Below are 11,582 nucleotides of genomic sequence, written 5' to 3'. Positions count from 1 at the left end.
CCTGCTTTTCCAATTAGGGTTGTATAATAATAATAATAATAATAATAATAATAATAATAATAATAATAATAATAATTACTGGTGCAAATAGAGCTCCCAAAATCTCGTTTCAAAACTATATTAACAATTTCAAAACTATAACTTCTGATCTTCAGAAAATAAAATATGAGAACTCTGTCATAAGACCCTTTTAAAACCCCTACATAAAATCCATTAAACAACATCTTATATCACAGAAATTAGGAAGAGCCGTTCCAACACCACTCACCTCTCTGAACTCCTGGAAAGAATCTAGAGCTATTTCGAATCTTTTCCTCATCCTGGGGGTAGTCCTTACCGAGAAATCCTTTCTGGATTCAATATATCCTTCCTCGCATCCTTTCCCCTCCCTTGCACACCCTATATTAGCTATGGTATGGCTCTCATATTTGGAGAGAGGTGAGGGTAGGAATATTGCCTCCTGGAGAGGTATTGCTGATGTTATTCTCGAATAGATTTCTTCCTTTATATCCGGGTCGAGTTTCTGGCAGAATTGGTGTTGTTATATGAGTGGAGGGATTAAGTTGTTATTGTTTATCTCTCTCTCTCTCTCTCTCTCTCTCTCTCTCTCTCTCTCTCAAAAGGGATATAATAATGATACTAATAATAATAATAATCATGTGTGTGAGAGAGAGAGAGAGAGAGAGAGAGAGAGAGAGAGAGAGGGGATAATTCTTTTATTACTAACATAACATGGCACACCTACACCTAAAGTTTTACATAAGATATTTATTAAAAAAAAAAAAAACTTAATTACATACATTTTTCTGCCCTTGGCAAAGACCCTCACCACTGAGACTATATTGAAAATAGTATTAAAAAGAAGAAGAAGAAAAAGGAAAGAACAATATTAAAGCTGATGTGGTACAAAGAAAGCGGAGATTATTCATATTTTTTTAACACTTGACAAACTTGGATTTTTATAAACACATTGTTGTCTTTTCATTCAAGTACTCCATAGTCAGTGTAAGAAAAATTGAAGTATAATAAAAATAAATGGGATATAATTTGAAGGGGATGCTAATATATTATTCATTACTTAAGAAACTGTGCACTGTAGAGTATATTTCTATCATAAATTATTTAATAGGTTAGAACAACCCGTATGAATATGAAGATAAAAAGCAAAATGAAGGAATTAGATGATTTGATTATTTTAAGACTATACTAAATTCAAATAAATTACATTTGAAATTTGCATTGGAAATAAAGACATATATATATATTGAACATCTTTAATATGGTAATGAAAAAAAGAATAGCAACTAGAAAATGGAGGAAAATACAAATTAATAGATTACATCAAAGACTTATTTAGGAGATTTTATATAACCATTTGTCTATGCATACGAAAAATTGGAAGATAAGAAGATATACAGAAATAAAAACTAGTTCACACTATCTTGGTTTGAAACTACAAAAATTCAAAGAACAGTAAACCTTGGGTAACCAGCAAATATCATCACTTCAGGCTAAAAGTTATCGTACATCAGGCAGAGGCAGAAGTCAGCGAGAGTTGCCGAGTCGGAAATAAACGCAGTTGGTTCAGTGAGTGTTTTCATAATCCTTGCCACGCGGTGCATCCTTTTGCTCTCCCTTCAAGCGTTGGCATTCATTACCCTCACTCCTGGCACTGAAACTGCTGGCACTCATCTATTTCCTCGAGATATTTCTATATTTCTCCCGCCCTTTCGTTGATATTTGTGTCTGCGACTGAAATGAGAGGAACGCGTGGATCTAAGTTGTCTTCAGGAGGGGCTTGGCCATTTCCACTTAAGTTAGGCACTAATTTGGGCCTTTTGCATATATTATGTAATTAGGTCGTGGCAGGGCATATGTTTAATTCAGCTTTAAGCGGCAAAGAATGACGCAGGCTAGAAAAGTTTGGACTTGATCAAACAAAACTTGGAAATTATTGTAAGCCTCAAAGAATTCATGTTCTTATCAATATACTTATCTGTTAGACTTTCTATTTGTTTAAGATGTGGTCGCTGTCCATCTATTTATCTGCCTATACACACACACACACACACATATATATATATATATATATATATCAACAAACATCAAGAAATGCAGATGTTTCTAGTTTACATCAGAACAAAGGCCTCAGACATGTCAATTCATGACTAAGGATTAGAGCGTTTTCATCACCACACTGGCTAGTGCATATTGGTGATGGTGGGAGACTTTAGTCTGATCTCTCACAGCAAATCAACATTGTATGGGTGACCCTGACTGGTACAGCTTTGCTGACCATGCCGATGCACGAGCGATTCCAACACGTTAAGGTATTTTCACTCAGAAAGGGGTACACACACACACACACACACACACATATATATACATATATATATATATATATATATAGTAAAGCAGGAACTCACATCATGAAATAGGAATTGAATATACGACTCCCAGTTATCGCGAAAGCAAATATCACCCCCTCGAAACCTCCTCACGCGAATTGATTTGAAGATGAAGAATCTCAAACAGATATATCTACAGGAGACCAAATTCATATCCTTCTCCAGCCCGATATTGCCCGAATAGCAGGAAATGAAATAGCGCGCAAGTTTCATTGTTTATCTGGAGGCGTTCCCTGCAAAACGAGATGGATTTTTTCGCAACACCTGTTCGCATTCCCTCGAAGGGACAGAGGCGTTTCAGTGGTCGTGTCTAGCTTCAGCAATTTTTCATATGTGTGATCTTAGCAATATTGATGTGTTTTTTTTTTCTTTTTTTCTTTTTTTTCTTTGGCATTTTGAGGAGATATTCTGAAAGCGTTTTCTGTTTTTTGAATTGTAGTTTGTGAGTGTAGGCACATATCTTTGTCTGATTAGGTTTTTTCTGATAGATGTTATTATATACTGCCTTTTGATATGTATATATATATATATATATGTATGTATATATATATATATATATATGTGTGTGTGTGTGTGTGTATGTGTGTGTGTGTGTAAGTGTATGTTTATATATATATATATATATATATAGTATATATATATTTATATATATAAATTATATATATATATATATATATATAGAACCGAACTCCATTTTGAGCACAACATCTAAGGACATTTTAAAAGTACCCAGATATGTCTTTAAACGCAGTATTACAGAAAAAAAAATACTGTGACTTCAGGACCATTCTTATCTTAAAAATTTTCCTAAAGATTTGCCATGAAGGCTGGTAACGAGAGAGAGAGAGAGAGAGAGAGAGAGAGAGAGAGAGAGAGAGATAGACTATTTTTAAAGTTCGATACTATTACTATGTAAGTTACGTGAACTTGAATTCCTGGGTGGAAAATTTATTTCTATTTAACAAGATAGAAATAATTGTTGTATTTGGAACAAATTTCTTCATACGAAGGGGTATTATACTTCAATGGAAAGAGAACTCTACTTTGAGGTTTTTCTCTCTTCTTCAGATGTCAAAATACATAATTGCTATCTTAAGAATATATAAGATTAAATTTTGAATTATTCTACTCATGACGAAAATTTATAATAGCGAAAGAAATTCTTAAGGCTTATACTAATAACTTTATAACCACAAAAACAATAAATAGATAGATGCATAAGTAGATGAATATAGACATAAAAGAGTATGTAAAATGAATTACATCCAAATAGTTACTATACTTGCCTTAAAAATTGATTATTGTAATAAATTATATCATTTATGACCCTTAAAAGCAATTGACAATCAATAAGTATATGGATAATGATAAAAAGAAAAGCTGCCATGTCAGAATTTCAGAATATTTTTTAATCATCTTGAATTTTTATCTATTTTTTTTATTAAGAACATCCTTTCAATATCAGTTCCTCCCATTATCTTTTAAGGCTCCCTTCAATTCCGTGAAATTCCATGAAGTTTCTTGCAGCTGGTAATTACCATCAACTTTCCATTTATTCTAATTTATTTACATTTCGTGCCATTCCTAATCTGATACATTTCTCAATATCTATGCCATTTCCTGCATACTCTGCATCTTTACAAAAACTTCCAATTTCACGAAATTTCACTGGACCTATATTGCAATTTACTTCTTTTAGATTTTTTCATTCCCTGTCATTTTCTTTACTTCCTTAAATTCTATTTAATCATCTCACCATTTCCAATTTTCTCAAAATCTCTGGCAATTTTCTTCCATTCCAAAAACCCTGAAACCTCTTTCAGCTTCTTTTTTTTAACATCTTTTCCTTCTTTAATTTTCTGAACTTCCTTAAAATTTATTCAATCATCTCACCACTTTTGAAACTTCTCAAAATTCCTTGTAATTTCCCACCCTTTCAATGACCCTGAAACTTCTTCCAGCTGAGGTCAACTTCTTGTTTTAATTTCACCAACTTCCTTGAATTTCATTAAATCATCTCTCCACTGTCAAACTTCTCAGAATTTCTTATAATTTCCCTCCTATCCACAGACACTAAAACACTTCCCAACTTCTGTCAACTTCTTATATCTCACTTCTCATTCTCTGTTCCTTAGATTCCATTCAATCATCTCCCTACATCTAAAATCCCAAGAATTTCTTTTAATTTCCCTCCTATCCACAGACCCTAAAACCCCTTCCAACTTCTGTCAACTTCTTATTCTAACTTCTCATTCTCTGTTCCTTAGATTCCATTCAATCATCTCCCAACATCTAAAATCCCAAGAATTTCTTGTAATTTCCCTCCTGATACACAGACCCTAAAACACTTTCCAACTTCTGTCAACTTCTTATTGAATCATTGAAGCACCTCACAACTTTCAAAATTCTTACCTCTTTAAATTTAGTTCAACTTTTCATTTTACCTTCTTTTCATTATCTATAATTCACCCACCTTCCTTAAATTCCATTTATTCATCTCCCTACATGTAAAATTCCCAGAATTTCTTATAATTTCCTTTGTAATTTCCTCACCTGTCTCCAAGACTTCCCTCGCACCATTTTCCTGCTGATTGGACTGTGTTCTCGTCCGCCAGGCATCGCATTAACCAAGTTGATTCGCCTCCCATCTCTTGGGGATATCATGTCTGCATGTTCGCTCAAACTTCAGACCATTGTTTCTGCTAATAGTTACATTGGCCCATTATGGAATTGGAATACGTAATTCCAACCATTATGGAATTGGAACCTTTCGCCTTAATACGTTTAGCTCCAGGGAGGCTGCACTCTTGTTTGTATTGAGAAATATTATTTGCTAAATCTATTTCACTTTTAGTAAATCTTGTGAATGTGAAATAATTTTATGTTGTTTATCATCTTCATCACTTCGATCATAATCGTAGATTTTTAAATGCTGGAAATATTTTTCACTCATTTATAAGAATATTTATGAATTTAATTATGTCAAATAACAAGACCGCTGTGAGAATGGTGAGTGTACTTTAATTGTAACTTAAAAAATTTAAGATATTTTATATCAGCAGTTATTGATATCACTTTGAAGACTCTTTAACACATAAGTTTATTTTTTCTTTCAAGTACATCATTGAATGTAAATATAAAAAACAGCATATATTCAATTTTAAAATTTTAAAATTTTAAAATTTTATCCTGTCTGAATGAAAAACCTCTCTATTTGATTACATTTTATACATCTTTGTCTAACTTTTATTCATATCAAATATATCAAGTTAAGTAAAAACAATTTCAAGGAATCAAAATATCATCAGTGATGAATCAATGGATGGATTGACTTGTAAAAGTAATTGGGAGAGAGAGAGAGAGAGAGAGAGAGAGAGAGAGAGGAGAGAGAGAGAGAGAGAATGTACCATATTTATAATAAACTTCACAGGAAATGAAGCCTTGGGCACTTAACAAGGAGAGGAGAGATTTCTATCAGGTATGCACAAAGTGATCCTACATCTGGCAATATGCAAGGACGAGAGAGTTGCCAGGTCGTAATAATCTTTACTAACTGTTTCCATAATCATTGCTCTATCTCTTCGTTATATTTTCATTTTGTTTTCTATATTGGTACTAAAATAATTCGAAGAATAAATTAATCAATGATTATTAATTATGACGCCAAGTAGCTTTTTTAGTGTCGAGCAAATAAATAGAGAGTGTAGGGAGAGATGGCAAAAGTGGTGGGCGGGGCTAAAGAAAAGAACTAGCCCTGCAATAAGGGAGAGGCTGGGTGCTCTTCTTTAGGACTGGGTGTAGCAGTGACTCAAGTATCCAACAGTACATTTTTTGACCTTAAAAAAAAAATTAATAATTCGCAGGAAATGTTGAAATACTTAAAAAAAAAAACTTTATACTCTCACACTTTTATGTTAAGTTATTATTTGGATGTAAGCATCGCTATTAATAGCAGGAGTCTGTGTCTCCCATAAGGTGGAAAACCTTCTAAAAAAAGTCTCTAACATCATTTATAGCGAATAAATCCACAATGAAACTTGTAATGCATTTTGCAATAAAGAAGAATGGCGTTGCAAAAGTTGTTTTATCTTTACTGGTTTCCAGTTGAATCAGCAAGAGAGTCTGAAAGTTTATGTATAAAAGATGATAACAAGTTTGCAATGAGAGAGAGAGAGAGAGAGAGAGAGAGAGAGAGAGAGAGAGAGAGCACAATTTCTTTAAGCTATATATTACCCAGAGGAACTGAGAGAGAGAGAGAGAGAGAGAGAGAGAGAGAGAGAGAGCACAATTTCTTTAAGCTATATATTACCCAGAGGAACTCTGAGAGAGAGAGAGAGAGAGAGAGAGAGAGAGAGCACAATTTCTTTAAGCTATATATTACCCAGAGGAACTCTGAGAGAGAGAGAGAGAGAGAGAGAGAGAGAGGCATCAAGTTAACCTTTTATGTAAGCTAGAATGAAAGAGAGAGAGATAACCTTTTCTCTACGCTGGAATGACAGAGAGAGTGCCGAGTTAACTTTTTTTGTAATCTGGAATGAGAGAGAGAGAGAGAGAGAGAGAGAGAGAGAGAGAGAGAGAGAAATCGTTGCCTGTGGAAGGAAATTTCACAATCGTGCCTGAAATTGAAAAAATAGCAAGTAGCCTACCACAAAGCCTGTGGACACTTGAAGTTGTTATGTACGTGCATAACGCGGTTGTAAGTCATCGTATATCATGCAGAAGGTGGTAGAGGTGAGTTTGCCAATTATGTCTTTTTACTTCGGTTTTATCAAGTTTTTGAACATAGATATTTAGTCATGTTTCGATATTGCTCATTTGACTTCCGGGTGTTTACACAGAATATATATATATATATATATATATAGACACACGTATTTATACATATATATGAAATATATGTATATATATATATATATATATACACACACAAACACACACATACACACACACATATATATATATATATATATATACACGTATAGTACATGCATATATATAAATATAGACAAACACACGTATAGTATATATATATATATATATATATATACACAAACACACGCATATATATATTATATATATGCATATATATATATATATATTTGCATATACTGTATATGTAAGCCAGGTACTAATTGCTAATTTGGTCGTATATCTATCACGTTTTTGTAGGTGAGATCACCATTATCACCAATAAACATCAGAAATGAAAGGTTAGGAGAGAGAGAGAGAGAGAGAGAGAGTGAGAGAGAGAGAGAGAGAGAGAGAGAGAGAGAGAGAGAAAGAGAGAGAGAGAGAGAGAGAGCATATATTTACCCCTTATTCCATTTGGAATCTTACACAAATCTGGAAAAAAAAATAGCCTTCTATCAGCTGCTATCCATATCAGTGTATTTACAACCAATTAAATTATTCACTAAGCATAGATATTGCATCGTGACTTTATTCCAAAAATTCTACTTCAAAACCTGATTAAAAAAAAAATATAGTGATTGGCTAATAGACCCTACATTGACTACAAGCCACTTCAATCTATTATCGAGCACGTACATAATTTCTGCAAGCCACTTCAATCTATTATCGAGAACGTAGACAATTTCTGCAAGCCACTTCAATCTATTATTTAGCACGTACACAATTTCTGCAAGCCACTTCGATCTATTATCGACCACGTACACAATTTCTGCAAGCCACTTCGATCTATTATCGACCACGTACATAATTTCTGCAAGCCACTTCGATCTATTATCGACCACGTACATAATTTCTGCAAGCCACTTCGATCTATTATCGAACACGTACATAATTTCTGCAAGCCACTTCAGTCTATTATCGAGCACGTACATAATTTTTGCAAGCCACTTCGATCTATTATCGAGCACATACATAATTTCTGCAAGCCACTTCAATCTACTATCGAGCATGTACATAATTTCTGCAATCCACTTCAATCTGTTATCGAGCACGTACATAATTTCTGCAAGCCAATTCAATCTATTATCGAGAACGTAGACAATTTCTGCAAGCCACTTCAATCTATTATTTAGCATGTACACAATTTCTGCAAGCCACTTCGATCTATTATCGACCACGTACACAATTTCTGCAAGCCACTTCGATCTATTATCGAGCACGTACATAATTTCTGCAAGCCACTTCGATCTATTATCGACCACGTACATAATTTCTGCAAGCCACTTCGATCTATTATCAAACACGTACATAATTTCTGCAAGCCACTTCAGTCTATTATCGAGCACGTACATAATTTCTGCAAGCCACTTCGATCAATTATCGAACACGTACATAATTTCTGCAAGCCACTTCAGTCTATTATCGAGCACGTACATAATTTTTGCAAGCCACTTCGATCTATTATCGAGCACATACATAATTTCTGCAAGCCACTTCAATCTACTATCGAGCATGTACATAATTTCTGCAATCCACTTCAATCTGTTATCGAGCACGTACATAATTTCTGCAAGCCAATTCATCTATTACCAAGCACGTATATAATTTCTGTAAGCCACTTCAATCTATTATCGAGCACGTACATAATTTCTGCAAGCCACTTCAATCTATTATCGAGCACGTACCTAATTTCTGCAAGTCACTCCAATCTACTATCGACCACGTACATAATTTCTGCAAGTCACTCCAATCTACTATCGACCACGTACATAATTTCTGCAAGCCACTTCAATCTATTATCGAGCACGTACATAATTTCTGCAAGCCACTTCAGTCTATTATCGAGCACGTACATAATTTCTGCAAGCCACTTCAATCTATTATCGAGCACGTACATAATTTCTGCAAGCCACTTCAATCTATTATCGACCACGTACATAATTTCTGCAAGCCACTTCAATCTATTATCGACCACGTTCATAATTTCCCAATAAATTCTGCTTTAATTCTCTCTCAATACATTACTCTCGTTTTCCAACATGCAAACGATTCAACTGCATTGACTACAAGCCACATCAATCTATTATCGCCCAGGTACACAATTCACTGAGTTTGTCAACAAATTCAGTTTCAATATTTTTTCAATACCCTTCCATTAGAAACCTCATTACTTTTTGATCCCCCCCCCCCAAAGGAAAAAAAGCCCTCAGAAATTCTCTGGTATCCAAACGACATCAGAAAACCGTAATTTTCTCGACACCAGGAATCAGTAATGTCTCTCGCAAAGAGGGATTTTTCCCCATTGGTTGAAGAGCGTCGAGATCTTTGCTGGAGTCAAGGGGGAACAGCTGGCGAGATGAGAAGCAATACTCACGGCTCTCTCGCTGATTCCGTTGACGGAATCTGGGATTTTCCTATCACGTTTCTGAAATTGGTTGATCCTCAAAATTTACCAGATTTGGAAAATATTATTTTATTTTGAAATTCTTTTAGGAGTTTATATAACATTTTTTAAACTGGCAAAAGATGATAATATAAATATTTTTCTGATGCTGTGGAGTTTAAAAAATCATAAGGGCAGATAGTCAATTAAAAAATCGTTTAGTTATTTACAATTGTATAAGGTTTGTGTTATTTCATTTTACCTCTTTTAAGGAATTTTTTTTTTTAATTTTTTAAACTAGTAGAGATGTTTATAAGTATTTCTTAAATGGTTTTTTTTTTTAAACGTGTATTGAATAATTATTTTTGATAATTAAGTAGATTTTTAAGATGCTATGAAATATTATGGGGACATAAATTGAGATGAAAATTGAATTTATGATAATAATAATAATAATAATAATAATAATAATAATGATAATAATAATAATGAAAATGATAATAATAATAATAATAATAATAATAATAATAATAATAATGATAATAATAATAATAATAATAATAATAATAATAATAATAATAATAATAATAAAAAATAAAAATAATAATAATAATAATAATAATAATAATAATAATAAGAAGAAGAAGAAGAAGAAGAAGAAGAAGAAGAAGAAAAATTATAATAATAATAATAATAATGAAAATAATAATAATAATATTAATAATAATAATAATAATAATAATAATAATAATAATAATGAAAATAATAATAATAATAATAATAATAATAATAATAATAATAATAATAATAATAATAATGATGATGATAATAATAATAATAATAATAATAATAATAAAAACATTATTATTTTTTTTACAAATGGGAATGATAAAAAGACAATATGGTTTTATAGATAATAAATGTATCTGAGAACCGAGTCTCAGCTTCAGCCTTGTTGAACAATGGAAGGTTTCGTGACTTTAGATAATTATATGATTGGATCAACAGATGTGGGAGGTCTACCCTTAAATCTGCACTCTTTGGTGTAGATGCAACAGTTTCTCCTTTACTTAAACCAGATGGCTCAGTCACTCACTGTCCAAAGGAAAGGCAACTCTTTTGGCTGATGTTTTTGACAGTAAACAGAGTAATGAAAAACTTGAACTTCCTCATTCCTGTTTTCCTGAGGCTAAACTAACTAGTTTAGCTTTTCGATCCCGTGAGATTAAAGCTCTGTTGATGGACCTTGATGCTTATGGAGGTGTAGACCCAAATGGTATTTTTCCTTGTTTTTTATAAAGACAGCAGATTTCTTAGCTCCAAAGTTATCTGTTATTTTGCGCAAGTTAGCAAGAAGAGGAGCTTTTAGCACTAGTTGGAGAATTGGTAATGTTACCCTCCTCTATGTAAATGTGTTTGTGGTAGCTCAAGTCCCACTGATTACCGCCCAATTTCCATAACTCCCATATTATCTAAAGTTTTTGAACGTCTTTTGGCAAAAACGTCTTAATAGGTTTGCTGAAGGTAATCATCTACTCCCTAGTTTGCAATTTGGTTTTCGTAAAGGCCTTGGAGCATGTGATGCCCTTCTTACAATCTCCAATGCTGTACAGAAATCCCTTGATTGTGGTCGGGAAGCTCGTATGATTGGCCTTGATTTTAGTGCTGCCTTTGACCGTGTTAATCATGAGGACCTTGTTTTCAAACTGAAAACAGTTGGGAGTGGGTGGGGTCGTTTCTTAGCATTATTATTGATTTTTTAAGTAATAGATCTCAAAGGAGTTGTTGTTGATGGGCACCATAGTGATTATAGGAATGTGATATCCGGTGTTCCACAGGGTAGTGTTCTTGGCCCATTACTTTTTATACTATATACACAT

The 11,582-nt window shown here is 33.2% G+C and overlaps 1 protein-coding gene across 1 annotated transcript; it reads right to left on the bottom strand.

The window, feature by feature from the left end:
* Nucleotides 1–268: 268 nt before the first annotated feature.
* On the bottom strand, nucleotides 269–8,671 carry LOC137635454 (uncharacterized; the record flags this gene model as incomplete). Its single annotated transcript, XM_068367920.1, has 2 exons — nucleotides 7,916–8,671; nucleotides 269–523 (listed from the first exon to the last, which is right to left on the bottom strand). Coding segments are annotated over exons 1-2 (1,011 nt in total), but the record flags the coding sequence as incomplete, so codon positions are not given.
* Between the last annotated feature and the right edge of the window lie 2,911 nt (nucleotides 8,672–11,582).

Source organism: Palaemon carinicauda, unplaced genomic scaffold (assembly GCF_036898095.1).
Source record: "Palaemon carinicauda isolate YSFRI2023 unplaced genomic scaffold, ASM3689809v2 scaffold1267, whole genome shotgun sequence".
Lineage (NCBI taxonomy): Eukaryota > Metazoa > Arthropoda > Malacostraca > Decapoda > Palaemonidae > Palaemon > Palaemon carinicauda.
Note: the sequence above shows the minus strand (reverse complement) of the source record. Positions and strands in the feature narration are given on the sequence as shown.